The sequence below is a fragment of the Cnephaeus nilssonii genome (assembly GCF_951640355.1).
Source record: "Cnephaeus nilssonii genome assembly, chromosome: 5".
Classification (NCBI taxonomy): Eukaryota; Metazoa; Chordata; class Mammalia; order Chiroptera; family Vespertilionidae; genus Cnephaeus; species Cnephaeus nilssonii.
Window position 1 is genome coordinate 56,922,963 of NC_137076.1, and position 16,104 is coordinate 56,939,066.

At 44.3% G+C, this 16,104-nt stretch overlaps 1 protein-coding gene across 8 annotated transcripts in view; it reads left to right on the plus strand.

The window, feature by feature from the left end:
- ZNF827 (zinc finger protein 827) overlaps positions 1–16,104 on the plus strand; it is a 169,061-nt gene that overhangs the window by 85,022 nt on the left and 67,935 nt on the right. For all 8 annotated transcript variants that reach the window (XM_079772249.1, XM_079772250.1, XM_079772254.1 and 5 more), the window contains exon 7: positions 2,462–2,519. In XM_079772249.1, coding sequence (XP_079628375.1) covers positions 2,462–2,519 — 58 coding nt within the window. The remainder of the gene's footprint in view (positions 1–2,461; positions 2,520–16,104) is intronic.

Here is a 16,104-nt window from a genome sequence, read left to right on the forward strand (position 1 = left end):
GACAGAAATCAATTTCGTTCCTTGGACATGCCTACCGCAACTCCAACTCAGCTAATAAAAGGTTGCCAGGTTGAACTCCTGCCAAACTTCCTTTAATAAATAGTTAAGAATCGTTTGAAATTAGAACTCTATTCAATCCTGTGCAAACGATCCCTGTTGACTAGGCTACACGTCTCACCTCTAATTTTGTTTAGGCAGTTGATCTGATTAACAGCCTTTTTTTTTCTTCTAATGTGCAAAAGATAAACTTCAGTTTACTCCAACAGTGACTGAATTACCATGAATTCCAAATTAGTGTGGTCTGAATTAATGAGATTGTGCTGTATCTCGCAAAAAAATACATATCAAGGAAAGGAAAAAGAATAAGTTGAAGAGTGGGGATTCTTTCTGGCTCTAGCCTAGTAGAAGGTTTTCTGTAAACCAACTCTGTCTACTTCAAATACTTGGAATTCGAAAGTGCAGTAATTACCAGCTCGGCTAAGGGTCTAGATAGAATAGCTGAGAGTTCTAGTACCTACATTTTTTCCCTTTGTTAACTCTTTCAAACTGCATACTTCTATCCTTAACAGATTGTCTGAACATGATTGAGACTGATGATATGAACACGTATTAGATTTAGATTTACATAGAGGTACCTCCCTTGTCCACAGTCAAGTCTATATATTGAAGTCCCTGCATCAGTAAGGTTTGCTACTAATGTTGGATGAGCTCTTTGTGACAGATAACAAATTTAAAGCACCCATTAACTGCCTCATTATTTAAGTATTCACTTGTTTTCCCCACTAAGGAAAATACCAGGAAAGAGAAAAGAAGCTAGAATCCATGTGCCACCATGATAGTCCACCTTCCATTGGCCCAGTCACACCTCCCACACCTGTGACACTATAGTTGGTGCCAAAAATGGGAGCCTCCGGGTTCTCAATCAAGGACTGTATTTGTGCAGAGTTCTGCCGTGGTAGAAATAGTTCATTCTGTCCGCTTAATAGGACACAGATCTTTGCAAGCTCCAAAACGTGCAAGGTGCTTTTTTTCTTATAGGCTTAAAAATCTCTAAAAACAGTATAACTTGGAAGATGATTTAGCAGTTACAATTGGCAAAAGTGGGGCTTGTGAGGTTCTTTTCAGAGTCTCGTCTCTGAGAGTCCATTATCACAGTCTGCTATCAGCTCGAAACTTTGTGTCTGAGAGTTCTCACCCTGGCGCTGCCACAACTGCCCGGGTGACCTCAGGCAAGTCATTTAGCCCCGATTTCCTGCTTTCTAAAAGAACACTGCCTGGGAATCTAAACTCACCCTCATTGTCACTGGCGAGTGGACAGAAAGGAATTGTCCCCGCAAACTGGCGTGCAGCAGCTCCAGACTCTTGTTACAGAGCATGGGACAGATGTGGTACGTCTTTGTTGAAATTTCCCCCCAAATCCGTTAAGATTAGGTGGTTGTTGTTTTTTTAGTTGCCCTGCCGTTGAAACCTGAAACCCTTGTAGAGTTGGCCGGGTTTTCTCTGGACACTTAAAAGAAGCCATTGAGAGCTGTGACAGTCAGGGCAGAATCTTCACATTTGAACTGCGTGGGGGAGGCCAGAGTTCAGCTTTTGTGTTCTTGAAAGCTAATTAAATAATTCCTGACAGCTGGTAGGGACGGACCTCCAGACAGAGGCAGGGAGGGTCTACCTCTCCTTGTCTAATGATAGTTTGCGTCCCGTGTGACATTTATCAGCGCCAGCGCTCGGTGGCTGCAGCACCCAGAGGTCTTACGGCTGTTTTTATATCCCCTCTCACAAAGGGGCCGACAGTACAGAACGCACAAAGGTTGCCATCGAAGTCAGGAGCGGAACAGATGCAACAACGGCAGTTTTCCTGCTGAATCAGAGGGAAGCAGAAATTTTCAGCTGGGGAAAGATCCAGTAGAAATAACTATCTTTGTGCACAAGTGTGTGTGTGTGTGTGTGTGTGTGTGTGTGTGTGTGTGTACATGTACTTCCTCAGGCCTGATTAAAAGCAGACAACAAGCTTGAATGTTGTTCGTAACTGTTCCCTTTGATTTGTTTTTAATCACATTTTTGTGGATGCTATCTACATGCTTCTGATGATGGTCTTTACCAATGAGACAGGGAGGGTTCGGCTGTTTAAAAGAGAAAACAAACAGAAAACCACAAGAGAGAAACGGTGAGACTCTTTCGGCTGAAGCCTTAAAGACACAAGTTGCGTGTGAATGACCTAAGACCGTGGTCGGCAAACTGCGGCTCGCGAGCCACATGCGGCTCTTTGGCCCCTTGCGTGTGGCTCTTCCACAAAATACCACGGCCTGGGCGGGTCTATTTTGAAGAAGTGGCGTTAGAAGAAGTTTAAAAAATTTGGCTCTCAAAAGAAATTTCAATCGTTGTACTGTTGATATTTGGCTCTGTTGACTAATGAGTTGGCCGACCACTGCTAAGAGACGTGTTTCATTCTTTCTCCTTCCAGAAAAAGTGAGCAAAGAGCACAATCACACAAAAGAAAACACCATCCGCACGACCACCAGGTAGGTGCTTTATGTGGGGGCCCTCAGAACACCCACGTCGAACATTGTTCCCCAAACCATGTTCCCTCACTGGGTTCGACGGAGTCATGCCCTTGACCACCATATTGTGTGAGAACTTTGGTTGGTGGAAACAATACAGCAAGCGAGGACACTAAGGGGGGGTGGGCATTCGTATTGATCATACATCCTTGAGGGGTCCTTTGCTGGGGAGTCCCCTTATGCTTCTGTGTTCTACTCCTGACGGTCACTTTGGGAAGCAGGTATTGTTTTCCTCTTGGCAGAAGTTTCTGGACCTGAGAGTATAATGGGTGGCCCAGCAGAGGCTGGGAGCTGGGTCTGCATCTCAGGACAGCCCTGCTCGGGTGGAGACCAGTGCTCACTGCAGCTGCTCCTACGTAGGTCTGAGGCCGTGGGCTGATAATCCGTCACCAAGGAAATCCCAGCGTTTTATCTCACGGTATTAGTAGGAGGGCAGAAAAGGTACAAAGCAGAAGAAAGACAATGCTTTAAAAAAAAAACACCAAACTTGCAGGAAAGCCGATATCGATAACAACTGTGGGTAAGGAAGCTTGCCATTGGCTTCAGGCAGTTTGAGGAGGTCGGGCAGAGTGGGCGTCCCATCAGGCTGCCAAATAGAAAGGACCAGCCAGTGCCGCTGGCCATCGGACGCTGAGCTGCCGAGGTGAGCGCCAGCAAGCGCAGGCCCCGCTGCTGCGGATGAGCTGCTCCGGGAGATGCGAAGGCTTTAAGTCAAAGAACTTGGCTTCCCTCAACAAACTTGGGTGCTCCCTAACGGGAGCGTTGATTAGTTTTGTGCCTTTAATCCTTGCAACAAGAAACAAACGATGTTTTTCTCTTTGATGTGGTCTGGATTGACCTCGGCATCATCAGGCACGTGGAAGGGGCTCAGTCAAACCTTACCTGAGTGGTGTTTTCTTTTTCATTCAATGAATTGGAATTGAAGAACACCACACACCATACGGTAATAATGAGCACAGAGCCAGCCTGCCTCACACAGAGGTGACAGAGTGTTAGGGAAGGAACCTCCCGCTAACAGAACAGGAGAGGGGTGTTAGCCTGGTCTCCACCGATCAGGGCACGGCTGGGAAATGAGTCTTGCGGTCTGGTCTGTGCATGGCACTGGGAAGTGGGTCTGGCCGGTGGAAAGTCTACTTCCTCTCTGAAGTGGGGTGCTCAGATAGGACACGTGGGCTACTGTAGATCCCAGCCTACCTTCTGCCTGCAAGCTGAAGGCTATTTAGTGTATGTGCTTGTGTCTATGGGTTAAACACATGAAACTGGCCAGATTGGTACACGTCGAAAGGTGGCAGGCTACAAATAGTAAGTGTTCCTTTTCATTGGCTTCCATGGGCTTCTCGAAGTGTCCTGGGCCAAGTTCCCTGGCAGCAGAGCCCGAGAGGAGTGTGGCTGTGGAGGGCTTTATCGAGGAGTGTACTCTCGGGAGCCTGCGGGGAAGTGACGGGGCAGGAGAGGAAGGCGAGGCCACTGAGCAAGCATGTGGTTGTAGCTGGATTCCAGCTTCTGCTCTGTCCTACAGTGAATTCTGGAAGGTGAACTGTACCAGAGTGAATCCTGCCTGAGGCAAGAGGCCAGCTCCTTGCAGCCCGTTGTATTCACAGATTTCAGCAGGAACAGCTCTCAATTGTTCCGCTCCTGACTGCTATGGCAATTGTGACCTCCCCGGGAGGGGGCGCGGATGGTGAGGACAGTGAGCAGCCCACACTCCCAGCAACTCGGAGAGTGCACGGGGGTGCGGGGGAGGGGGAGGCCTGAGCAGGACCTCAGCAGCACCTCCCATGGAGGTCCTCTGCTGCTCTTTAAGCTTACATTGTAATATTTATACCACAGAAAGGTATGCGGCAAAACCATGTTATTTTATGCTTTTCAGGTGTTCTCTGGGAAGAGGGAAGAGGAGGTTTGAACTAGCCTCGTAGCCTTAATTGCTTTGGCTGGAGCTAGAGCAAAATTACAGGATAGAAGAGAATGTTTTTTAGCCATTGGGCAAAAATGAAGCAATCCTTAAACCCTCCTCTTGATGGGAGCAAGAAGAAATCAGATCTTTTGCCCAAAGTAAAAGAAGAGGCGCTGCCTATAAACCCCCCCCCCCTTACCCTACCCCATGAAATAGTGTTCAGAAATCAGTATTACAGAATTTTTGGTTTATTGTTTTCCTACAAAATCCTCAGTGTGTTTTAATTTTTCCTTTGAGTTGGCAACTTACTCAGTTAGCCTCTCCTCAAATAGGCCTCTTTTTTTACCTTCTCACCTCATTACTTCAGGTGAAATAGAATCAAGCTGCTTTGTGCCAAGAAATCCTCTTTAATCTGAGTTAACTGATAGCAGGGATGCAGGGGGTGGGGGGAGTGCCAACTCTCTCCTTTGTTGAGTCCTGGTTTATTTCACATGCACAAGGTCAACTTATGGGTTATGTTTTAGGTAATATTTGGGATACTTTTCAGAAAGATCTGCATCACCTCCACATTCTCATATCTCCAGATTTGTAAGTACTTAGTGGGATGTTTGGTTAGTTATCAGATTTCTCATGTTTGATTTCCTAGAAGCCTCTGGCTGTACAGAACAATGGCTCATGATTGGAATCAAGTTCAGAGTCTACGGTGTTTGCGAGTTGCCAGGCACATTTAAGACGAGTATAATTTAACAGCGAAGGATAATGGGGAAGGGAAGCCCTGGGGTGCTGCTCCCAGGGAAGTATTCCTATCCAGCTCCTTCAAACACCAGTGGATGCATGAGCTCCTCGCTTCCGTGACACCTCCTGCTCATGGGGTCTGACACCCGGGGCGGGGAGGAGACGAGGGGAGAGACGAGACAGGCCGCACTGAAGAAAGGAGCTGACTCTCTCCCCGTCCTTTATAAACCCACGGCTTCCCCCACAATTGTTTATCATTATTGGTCTTAACTCTCATTCTAACCACAAGAACTAAGGAAAAGTGTAGCCACCCTCTGTAGGTTGGCATTTCAATATGTGCTGACCAGTGAGACTTGGGGGTGCTGATTTCCCTGCCCGGGCACCAAGAGAACATGAAACCGGTGGATGTGTTTACAGGGAACTCTCCATCCCACCTGGGCCGTGATTACACCTCCCTCCTCATCAAACCCTCCCTGGTCCCAACTGTCCATTGGCAATCCCGCTGTTTGTTAATACCTCTGTTATAAGGTGGGGAGATATGGAAAGAGAAAATGATGTTAGACGGCATTCCTTGTTAGCAGTGTTTAAAAAGAGGCTTAGGTGAAGCTAAAGGTTGAAACTAATAACTAGCAAGTTCTGGATCATTGGTTCTCTGCCTCGTGTTTTTTGTTCATTTGTTTGTTTGTTTGTTTGTAACTTTTACAATGGAAAATTTCAAAACTACAGAATGTACTCATCCTTCAGTTTGAACAATTATCATAACCCATATAATTTCATCCATCCTCTCCGTTTGGTTCCCCTCTCTCCCCCTGGATTATTTTGAAACAAATCCCAGACATTTTAAGAACTGGTTTAAGAATTCCTTTTTTTAAAATCCTAAAAACTTAGACGCAACTGCTTAAATTGGGGTCATCTTCCCAAAAGTAAAAGAGAAAAAACAATTACCCGAAGTGCACCATGTAGCCAGGCAGAAAAAATCCATCTACTTAGCAGCCAGAATGATTGGCTCATGTGGGTCCTGCTCACCAGTGCCTTGACCTCACCCCTCTTCCCTCGTGCATGCCCTCCTCTGGCACCTCCATCACATCAGTCCCTTGGTTGGGACATCACTGGAGATGCTAAAACAGTCATTCCTTTGCCTGTTTAACCTTAGAGTCTAGAAAATTCAATCCAAGTGTAAAGAAGCCCGTGTGTCTCCTTTGAGATAGTGTGTGGACGGAGTGTTCTTAACGCCATCCGACCTGACAAAGGAGATGGGAAGGCGGGCCAGCCAGACCCATGAGAACAGAAGGCTTGAACCCTTAAGAGGCTAACCAAATCCTGATTTTTCTATTAGCTTCCCCCGCACAAGCCTGGGTTCCACAGGGACCAGATAACCAGCGACTATGATCGTTTGTCGATGAAAATACATGAGGCGTGATATCATAACCAGATCCCAAAGTTTAATGGAATAAAAAGAAGATCTCCATCTTCTAACATGGACCATCACCCAGCCAGGTGCAGGATAAGATCCAAATAGGAAAATGGAACCCTAGAGTCAGAGTCAGATAGCTCCTGGCAGGTGAATTGGACATGCTCAATGTTGTGTAACACCATGGACTTCAAACAATGGCTGCCAAGAACCCTCTCTTGGTTATTTGTTCTCCTTTCCCCATTAATAATTCAGTGTCCCTGGGGATATAAGATTGCAGGCCTATAAGAAAAACTTCTCACACCTGGCACACACTATTCCAAAAGCAAGGAAGTGTTTACCTGAATTGTCCTTTTCTCCCTCACTAGACAAAAAAAAAGCAGAAGTGGGGAAAATCCAAGAAAGGGAGATTTATATCATGCTGTGCCGACCAACATTTAATTTGCACAATTTTCAAAATTGGAAATGCAGGCTATTTTTCTGTGATTTAGATAATGGCACTTACAGTGTTTACGGAGAAACATATGCATTTGGAAGTGTTCAATATAGAATTTCCCCGTGTGAGGGTTTGGATGAAATGTCCTTAAATATTTATGATTCAGTAATAGAAATTGCACAAATTTGTAAAAGTATAATGTGCTGCCTCAATTTGTGCAATTTTCCCTTTACGTTTTTTGAAAGGCACAAGAGAACAATGCTCCATTACCTTAAAAAGTAAAAGATGACTCACGGAGAACTCTGGATTAGACGGAGGCAATTAGGAAAACAGGAAAGGGAGCAAATGAAATTGGTGGTTTTTGAGTTGCTCTCCTTAGATTCTCTTAACCCTTTACAGTTTAAGGTTTTAAGATTAAATATGCTGAGAATTCTATTTCTAAAAAATGGAAATTACTGGTAATTTCTTGGAGTCCCTTTGGTTAGGATATTCAATGCTTTTTTAGTGAGGTCAAGGCTGTTGGTGGGCCATTGCAACTTTTTTAAAAAGTGCCCTTCCTCTAGCCTGCGGACCAAAGGGTCCCGGGTTTGATTCCGGTCAAGGGCATGTACATTGGTTGCAGGCTCCTCCCTGGCCTGGGCCCTGGTCGGGGTGCTTGCAGGAGACAAACAATAGATGTGTTTCTCTCACATTGATGTTTCTCTCTGTCTTTCCCTCTCTCTTCCACTCTCTAAAAGATCAATGGAAAAATATCCTCAGGTGATAAAGTGCACTTCCTCTAGACCAGTGGTTCCCAACCTTTTTTGGCCATGCCCCACCTAAGCATCTCTAAAATCCTGATGTCCCTCTCCCCTGTGACATATTCTTATTCATGTGGAGGAAGCCTAAAAGGCCATTACCTTGGTCTAAACAAACTTCCAAAGAACATGGCATCCATCAAAGAGTAAAATAAAAGAACGAAAGGACAGTTGATGTACTGAGGAAGAAATTGTTAAAAAAAATAGTAATAATATGAAGTGATATGAAAAAAATAGGAAATAAGGTTTCAAAACATATCATAGAGAACTGAAATGCATAAATATGTCGCACTATATATTTATATATTGTATATGAGGCCCCTAGAACCATAAGAAATGCAAAAAATTCACTGTTGATAACTCATGCTTGAATTGCCCCCCTTAAAAATCAAATTGCCCCCCTGTGGGGCATGCGCCCCATGTTGGGAACCATCGCTCTAGACACTGCCACCTACTGGAAGACTGTCCTAGGAAATACGTAAACCTCTGATGTCTGCGATGTCACTGTGCCCCTAATGTGGTGCTGGTGTGCAGGGCACAGCCTGCGCCACGGCCGCAGCTGCCCCGACACGGGTGTTGACTTGAGAGTCTTTTCATTGGCCACACACCCTTCAACTGATCTCTGCGTTTCCAGTTTTCAAAGAAATTAAAACTAATCTCGGAACACAATGAATCACTTCTTAAAATAAAAAGTCTGAAACAACATTGTGGATTGCTGCCATTTGAAGGCTCCTTTTTCTTACTTCACCAAACCTTTCTCAGTACTTTGGTCTATCCCTCTACCCCTTTGTCCTTGGGGACCCCCTCTGCCATTTTCTCGCGCCTCTGAGACATCTGTATTGAGCTGTTGTTGTTGGGATGACACTGCCAGAACCGTTTCGTGTTGTGTGACTGGGAAGAGGCCAGTTCAAATCTCCTCGTCAAGATCGCACGAAGACTGTGCCTTTCTCCTCTTTGTGTGGCATGGGCTCTCCCACCTCTATTCCTCCTGGCCTGCAACAGTGCCCCATCTTGTTTGCATAACTCAGGACGGTCAGGAACAAAGTGTAAATCTGTAGGGCCCTGTCAGTAGGCACCCAGAACCTATAGTCTCTCCCAGTCACCTTTGACAGGTGATGCAGAGGTGACACGACCCAAAGGTCTGTGCGGCTGCGGTGCCGGCCTCACTTTTGTTCCTCTTGTCTGGGGTTTGCTCTCAAGACTGTCTCCACGGTTGTTACTAGAAAGATATCAAATATTCAAGGGTTGACCTCTGTGGAGGGCTGAAAAGCCCTCAGGGATGATGCCATGGCCTGAGGGCACCCACATTTCCCTGGTGTTCCCTGGAGCTTCCACAGGACAAAGTACCGAGTCCCTGCAGGGAGGCTGAGGTCACCGTCCTCTGCTCCCCCCGGCGAGGGCCCGCCGCCCTTGCTTATGCAGAAAGGCAGATTCCGGCGGGAGAGCCAGGGCCCTCGCTGGCTGACATTTCCCCGAGCCGAGCTGGACATGCAGGTTCACTTCCGTGGCCTGCGGTTGGCTCGGGCTCTCGGGGCCTGGCCCCCGGCGCAGTGGCCCTCACAAGGCCTGGCATTGTGCTCCCTGTCCTGAGAAGTTTCCCGGCTGCACAGCGGATGAATGCTCCAGCCGCTGCGACAGGAATTGTTCCTTGAAAATGTGGTGTTAGGTTGTATGGGTTGGCCCGCCTCTAAGACAACTCTAAATAGAAGGTGTTTGTACTTTTCAGAGAAGAAAATAAATTTTTTAAATCACCAATATTTTTTTTTCTTCCTAAGGTGCTCTATTGTTCTGATATTTGAAACAGCCTCTTCCTTCGATACCTTTCGGCCTTCTGCAACTGAACTTGACTGATCCTGGTGGGATCATAACTTAGGTGGAGTTGTCCCAGCCTGTGTCTTTTACAACCTCCTTCAATGTTATCCCTTGGGTTACTTTCTAAAAAACTCAGAGTCTCTTTTAAAATAGAAATAAAGGATCCCAAACCATAAAACTTAACACATTATTTTTAATTTTTTTTCCCCAATGACAGTTGACACTCAATATTATATTAGTTTCAGGCATACAGCAGCTTGTTTAAATTTTAAAAATAACATTTATTTCCAGGAGAACATAAAGACTAAAAGATAATCATGAGTAATCAGTCCTGCTACCCAGACAACCACTGCTGAGATGGTGCTGCATATCCTGGCTGAATTTGTTCCTATTTATATGCATATATTTTCCTATAAAAATCAGCTACAACTATATATATATACAGTTTTATAATCTCTTTTTCACTAGCAATATATTCTTTTCATGTCAATAAACATAACTCAATATTGTTCTTTTTGTGTTTGCATAGTATTCAGTGTTTGCATGTCATAACAGACTTAATCAGCCTCCTGTTAATGGGTATGAAGGGTTGTGTTTGGTTTTGTTTTCCCAAGTTGTTGGTAATATAAACGGTACTGGAATAAATTGACTGACAAAAGCATTAACAGTTTTCAGGCTTTTGCTGTGAATTGTCTAATTGACTTTCAGAAAGGTTGAATCTATGATTCTACCATAAGCTAATGAAAGAGAGAGAGAGAATATTTCAAGGATCTCTGTGCTTTATCATTAAAAAAAATTTTTTTTTACCAATTGGGAGGTTAAAAATAATATCCTCTAGTTATAACCATTTTTATTTATCGATTCCTAGTGTAATCAAGCATTTTGTTCAGGGGGAGGCATTTGTATTTGTCCTTTTGTGCATTTTCTTTTATTGTCATTTATTATTTCATTTGGTGCTTTGTGTGGACTGAACTTTTTGTTTGATTGTTGCTGTTGATTTTTTTAATGATGAGAATTTTAAAAGAAGTAGAAGGAATAATGTAATGCATCACCATATCCCACCACCCAGATTAAACAAACATTTGCCATGCTTACTTCACCAATCTTTCCCCCTAGGTTTTCATGACATCCCAGACATCATAACACTCACTCTCAGATCCTTTGATATATATATCTCTAAAAAGTAAGGATATTTTCTACAATACCATTGTACACCTTACAGAATTCACAATATAGTTGATTGGTTTTATCTTTGCTGAGAAGGTTCTATTGATAGGCACCAGCCAAGTGCACAGCCATGTCAATGGGCTAGGAGGAGAAAGAAACACATCTTAGCTTTCTCCTCACCTCAAAAATTAAAGAAGAAAATCTGGTGCTCATAGGGGTAGTCGAATGATGGAGTGACCTTGGTTCTCCATCTGCCCACAAGCGCCATTTAGAACCCACTGAATGTGCAATGCCAGCCTCAGTGTGTAGCTACATGCCCCCGCCGAAGCCTGCCAGTGCACGGCCATTAATTCACGTTTATTCACTACAGTTCTTTCTTTGAAAATGTGTCCACCCAACTTAATCAATGACCGGGCTTCCAGGCCTGGCCCACTGGGGTCACAGGAGGTCTTCTCTGTTGTGTCCATTTTAAGCTTGAATAAGGGATTTACTATTTGGATGGTCAGGGTTGTCATTAGGTCAGAGACACTACCACCCCAGCCATTTTTTTTTATTTTTTATTTTTAAATCCTCACCAGAGGATATTTTTTCCATTGCTTTTCAGAGAGAGTGGAAGGGAGGTATGGAGGGGGTGAGAGACAGAGAGAGAGAAACATCGATGTGAGAGACACACACATCGACTGGATGCCTCTCACATGTGCCCTGACAGGGGGTGGGGAGACAACCAACAACCCAGGTACATGCACTTGACTGGGAATTGAACCCAAGACCCTTCGGTGCTTGGGCCAACGCTCTAACCACTGAGCAGCACCAGCTGGGCCCAGTCATTGTTAAACTTGAGCACTCTTCTCCACCCCATGTCCACTGACCTGCATCCTCAGGACTTTTATTAAAGTAAGTAAGTAAATAAATAAAACCATTCAGAAATAGGGGCCCTCGTTTCTGGGATTGAGGAGGGAAGGGCACTGTCATGAGCACCATTAAAACTGTGTTTTCTTTCATGATAGATTACTTTTTTAACTGATGACAGGAATGTCCATATGAAAATGGGAACTGACTTTTCTACCTGAACAGTTGATGTCTGGGTCTGCTTCACAAGAAATGGCTGCACAATCTCTCATCTGAAATGAAACTGAGGGCCCAAGGTGGGAGATAGGAGGACCACGTACAGTCCAGGGTAGCATTTAGCAATTGCTGTACCCAAGCAAAAGGATCTCACTGGGTGTTTAAGGGTTCAAAATTCTTTTTTAAAAAAATAAATCTTTATTGTTCAGATTATTACAGTTGTTCCTCTTTTTCCCCCCATAGCTCCCCTCCACCCAATTCCCACCCCACCCCATGCCCTTACCCCCCACCATTGTCCTTGTCCATAGGTGAAAGATTTTTGTCCAGTCTCTTCCCACACCTCCCACACCCCCTTCCCCCCGAGAATTGTCAGTCCACTCCCTTTCTATGCCCCTGATTCTATTATATTCACCAGTTTATTCTGTTCTTCAGATTTTATTCACTTGATTTTTAGATTCACTTGTTGATAGATAATGTATTCATTGTTACTTTGTTGTTCATAATTTTTATCTTTACCTTTTTCTTCCTCTTCTTAGAGAATACCCTTCAGCATTTCATATAACACTGGTTTGGTGGTGATGAACTCCTTTAGTTTTTTCTTGTCTGTGAAGCTCTTTATCTGACCTTCAATTCTGAATGATAGCTTTGCTGGGTAGAGTAATCTTGGTTGTAGGTTCTTGCTATTCATCACTCTGTATATTTCTTGCCACTCCCTTCTGGCCTGCATAGTTTTTGTTGAGAAATCAGCTGACAGTTGTATGGGTACTCCCTTGTAGGTAACTAACTGTTTTTCTCTTGCTACTTTTAAGATTCTCTCTTTGTCTTTTGCTATTGGCATTTTAATTATGATGTGTCTTGGTGTGGTCCTCTTTGGATTCCTTTTGTTTGGGGTTCTCTGCGGTTCCTGGACTTGTGAGTCTATTTCCTTCACCAGGTGGGGGAAGTTTTCGGTCATTATTTCTTCAAATATGTTTTCAATATCTTGCTCTCTCTCTTCTTCTGGCACCCCCATAATTCTGATGTTGGTACGCTTGAAGTTGTCCCAGAGGCTCCTTACACTATCTTCATACTTTTAGATCCTTTTTTCTTTTTGCTTTTCCAGTTGGGTGTTTTTTTGCATCTTCGTATTTCAAATCTTTGACTTGATTCTTGGGATCCTCTAGTCTGCTGTTAGATCTTTGTATATTATTCTATATTTCAGTCAGTGTATGCTTAATTTCTGATTGGTCCTTTTTCACATTTTTGAGGGTCTCACTAAATTTCTCAGAGGTTTCTAGAAGATTCTTGAGTAACCTTATAACCATGATTTTGAACTCAATATCCAGTATTTTGCTTTCATTCATTTCTTTCATTTGTGACTTGTTTCTTTGTCTCTGCATTTTGGCTGCTTCCCTGTGTTTGTTTCTATGTACTGGGTAGCTGCTAAGTCTCCTTGAGTTGATAGAGTGGCCTTGTGTGGTTGGTGTCCTATAGGGCCCAGTGGCTCAGCCTCCCCAGTCACCTGAGGTGGACGCTCTTGGTGCACCCCTTTGTGGGCTGTATGCACAGTCTTGTTGTAGTTAACCCTTGATTGCTGTTGGTATCACTGGGAGGAATTGACCTCCAGGCCAATTGGCTGTGAGGACCAGCTGTGTCTATAATGAGAGAACTTCTGTGCTGGAGACACCCTTATGAGGCAAGACTTGCTTCAGTGGGGCTTTGGTGCTCCCTGAGTCTGCCCCCTGAGTGTGTCCCTTATGGATCTGAGGAGTTGTAATCTAGATGGTCCCACTCTGACCACTAGATACACTGGCTCTTGGATCTCCAAGGAGGTGCAAGGTCAGCCACTGTCTGGGGCCGCCCAGCAGGAGCTACAAAGACATCTGCAGGTCCCTCCTCTTTGTATGGGGTTTGGAAGTGCCCAGATGAGGCCCAGCTGTGAAGCAAGGCCGCTGCTGCTGTCCGGTAGTGGGCCTTTTTTTAAAATCTCTGGGGCTCTCTGACACAGCTGCAGTTTGTTTTAGGCGAAAGAACAGACCATTCATATGCAAAAGCCAATGCATACAGCTTGGGTGGGGTTGTAAATTGGGTGGGGCGCGGTCTCTGGGAATCACCAAGGTGTAGCAAACAGCAATGACTGACCTGAACTGGAGAAGTCCCCGGTTCTCCACGTCCTGTGCCCCCCATGCAGGAACAATGATCGTTGCGAGCACCTCTAAGAGCAAGCCGTCCTGGCTTTCCTGTCCCGATGCCAGACAGTCCAGTTTCTCCCCATATGTGTCTGGGTCCCCCAGAGTCTCGCCTGGAACTGGAGTTCAGAGCAAGCGGGAGCTTGTATCTCCCTCCCGGTTTAAAAAGCAGCACATCCAGGTGCAGCACTTTCCGTGCCTCCGCACCGCTTACCGGTCTCAGTGCGCTTTCTTCACCTCTCTAGTTGTGGAACTTCCACTCAGCCAGCTTTCCTGCGGTTCTGGGTGGTAGTTGTTCTGCCTTTTAGTTGTGGTTTTGATGTGGTTGTGAGAGGCAGCAAGTATAGGTAATTACCTATGCCGCCATCTTGGTTTCTCCTCAAAATTCTTTAAAAATCTGTGGACCTAAGCATTTTGTATATTTCAAATATAATCATTTATAAATATGTTGCAACATATAGACATATAAAAATATTAAAAATATTAAGCATCTATTATTCTATTTTAAATTATTAGCAAATAAATGAATCAAGGATGGTCATATTTGAGAAAAAGTAAGCACCACCTAAAAGTGAAGAAAGCTGCATTCATTGTGATAATTAAGGTGAAAATGAAATCATCTTATTTCATCTTTTTAAAACAATGAATATCTTTTTAAAAAGTGGCAATGTTTTTGTTGTTGATTATGAGTATATTTTCATGCAGGCTGCTCCTGCTTCTTAGAAAGTTTCTTCTGACCTTAAAGTCCTTAAGGAAATGTTGAGAAGGTAGTTACAACTAATCCAAATATTTCCTCCTCTTATCTTCAAATAACCCCATCTTTTTTCATTGATGTGTTGCAAAAGCTTTAGAAAAAAAAAAAAACAAAAAAAAACCTGTTCTGGTTTTTGGCAAGGACTGTATTCTGTTATTGTTAGCAAGGTCTGGGTTTTGTTCAAAGAAAACATTTCCGGTTTGTTGTCATTTCCTTTACTTTCATTATATATACACACGGAGATTCCAAATGGAAGTTACTGTATCCATTTCCGCCTCCTATTCCACACATCCAGAAAGTCTTTGAACTGGAGAGAGATTTACTCTTGGAATAACTGGTCTATCGCCGTGTCTTCTTGAGGCTTTTGGAGGCTTGAAGGGTTGTTTTCAGCTAGTGCTTCCTGTGCACTTCAGCAGGTCGCGCAGTGTGTCACTCCTGGGGACGGCTCAAGGTCTGAGTGGTTCAGAGGTCAGAGTTTTTAAAATGCCAGCACAATGGTTTTAGATAAATATAGGGTGGCCCAAAAAAATGTGTATACACACTTTGAATAATTGTAAAGGCAGTGTTTATTAAAATACATTTCATTTTCAAAACTGAGCTACCAGCTGTTAAAGCGTGTGTACATTTTTTTTTTTTGGGGGGGGGGGGCACCTGTACATGGAATCTCAGTTCTTGAAAAATAACATGATATACCAATACAGAGAACGAGTATTTCAGTGCACTGAGTACATGGCTGGGGCTAAGTGGAGACTCAGAAAGGCCCCGTTAACAGGCGGGTAGCAGCCTGTGGTGAGGCGGCCCAGACTGGGGCCTGCCAGGGAGCAGCCAGAGAAAGGTAACGTTGGCTCCCACGGCCCTTCTCCAGCCCAGAATGGGGCTTCTGGCTCTCCTTTCACAGGATGCGGCTTCTCGGAAATATCTGAGTCAGATCATTTGTTCTTGACATTTCCTTAAAATAAAACAAAGCCATATAAAAATTAACCCAGCCCAGCTGGCGTGACTCAGTGGTTGAGCATCGACCTATGAACCAGGAGGTCACGGTTCAATTCCCGGTCAGGGCACATGCCTGGTTGCCGGCTCCATCCCCAGTGTGGGGCGGGCAGGAGGCAGCCAATCAGGGATTCTCTCTCATCATTGATGTTTCTATTTCTCTTTCTCTCCCGTCCTCTCTGAAATCAATTTTAAAAAATATTAAAAAGTAGTCCAAATTCTTTTAGACATATTTTACCCAGCTCTTAGGAAAAAATAGGGAAGCTGGATGGAGACTCAAGTACTTTCACTTGAACATACCCCATCTTTTTTATTCA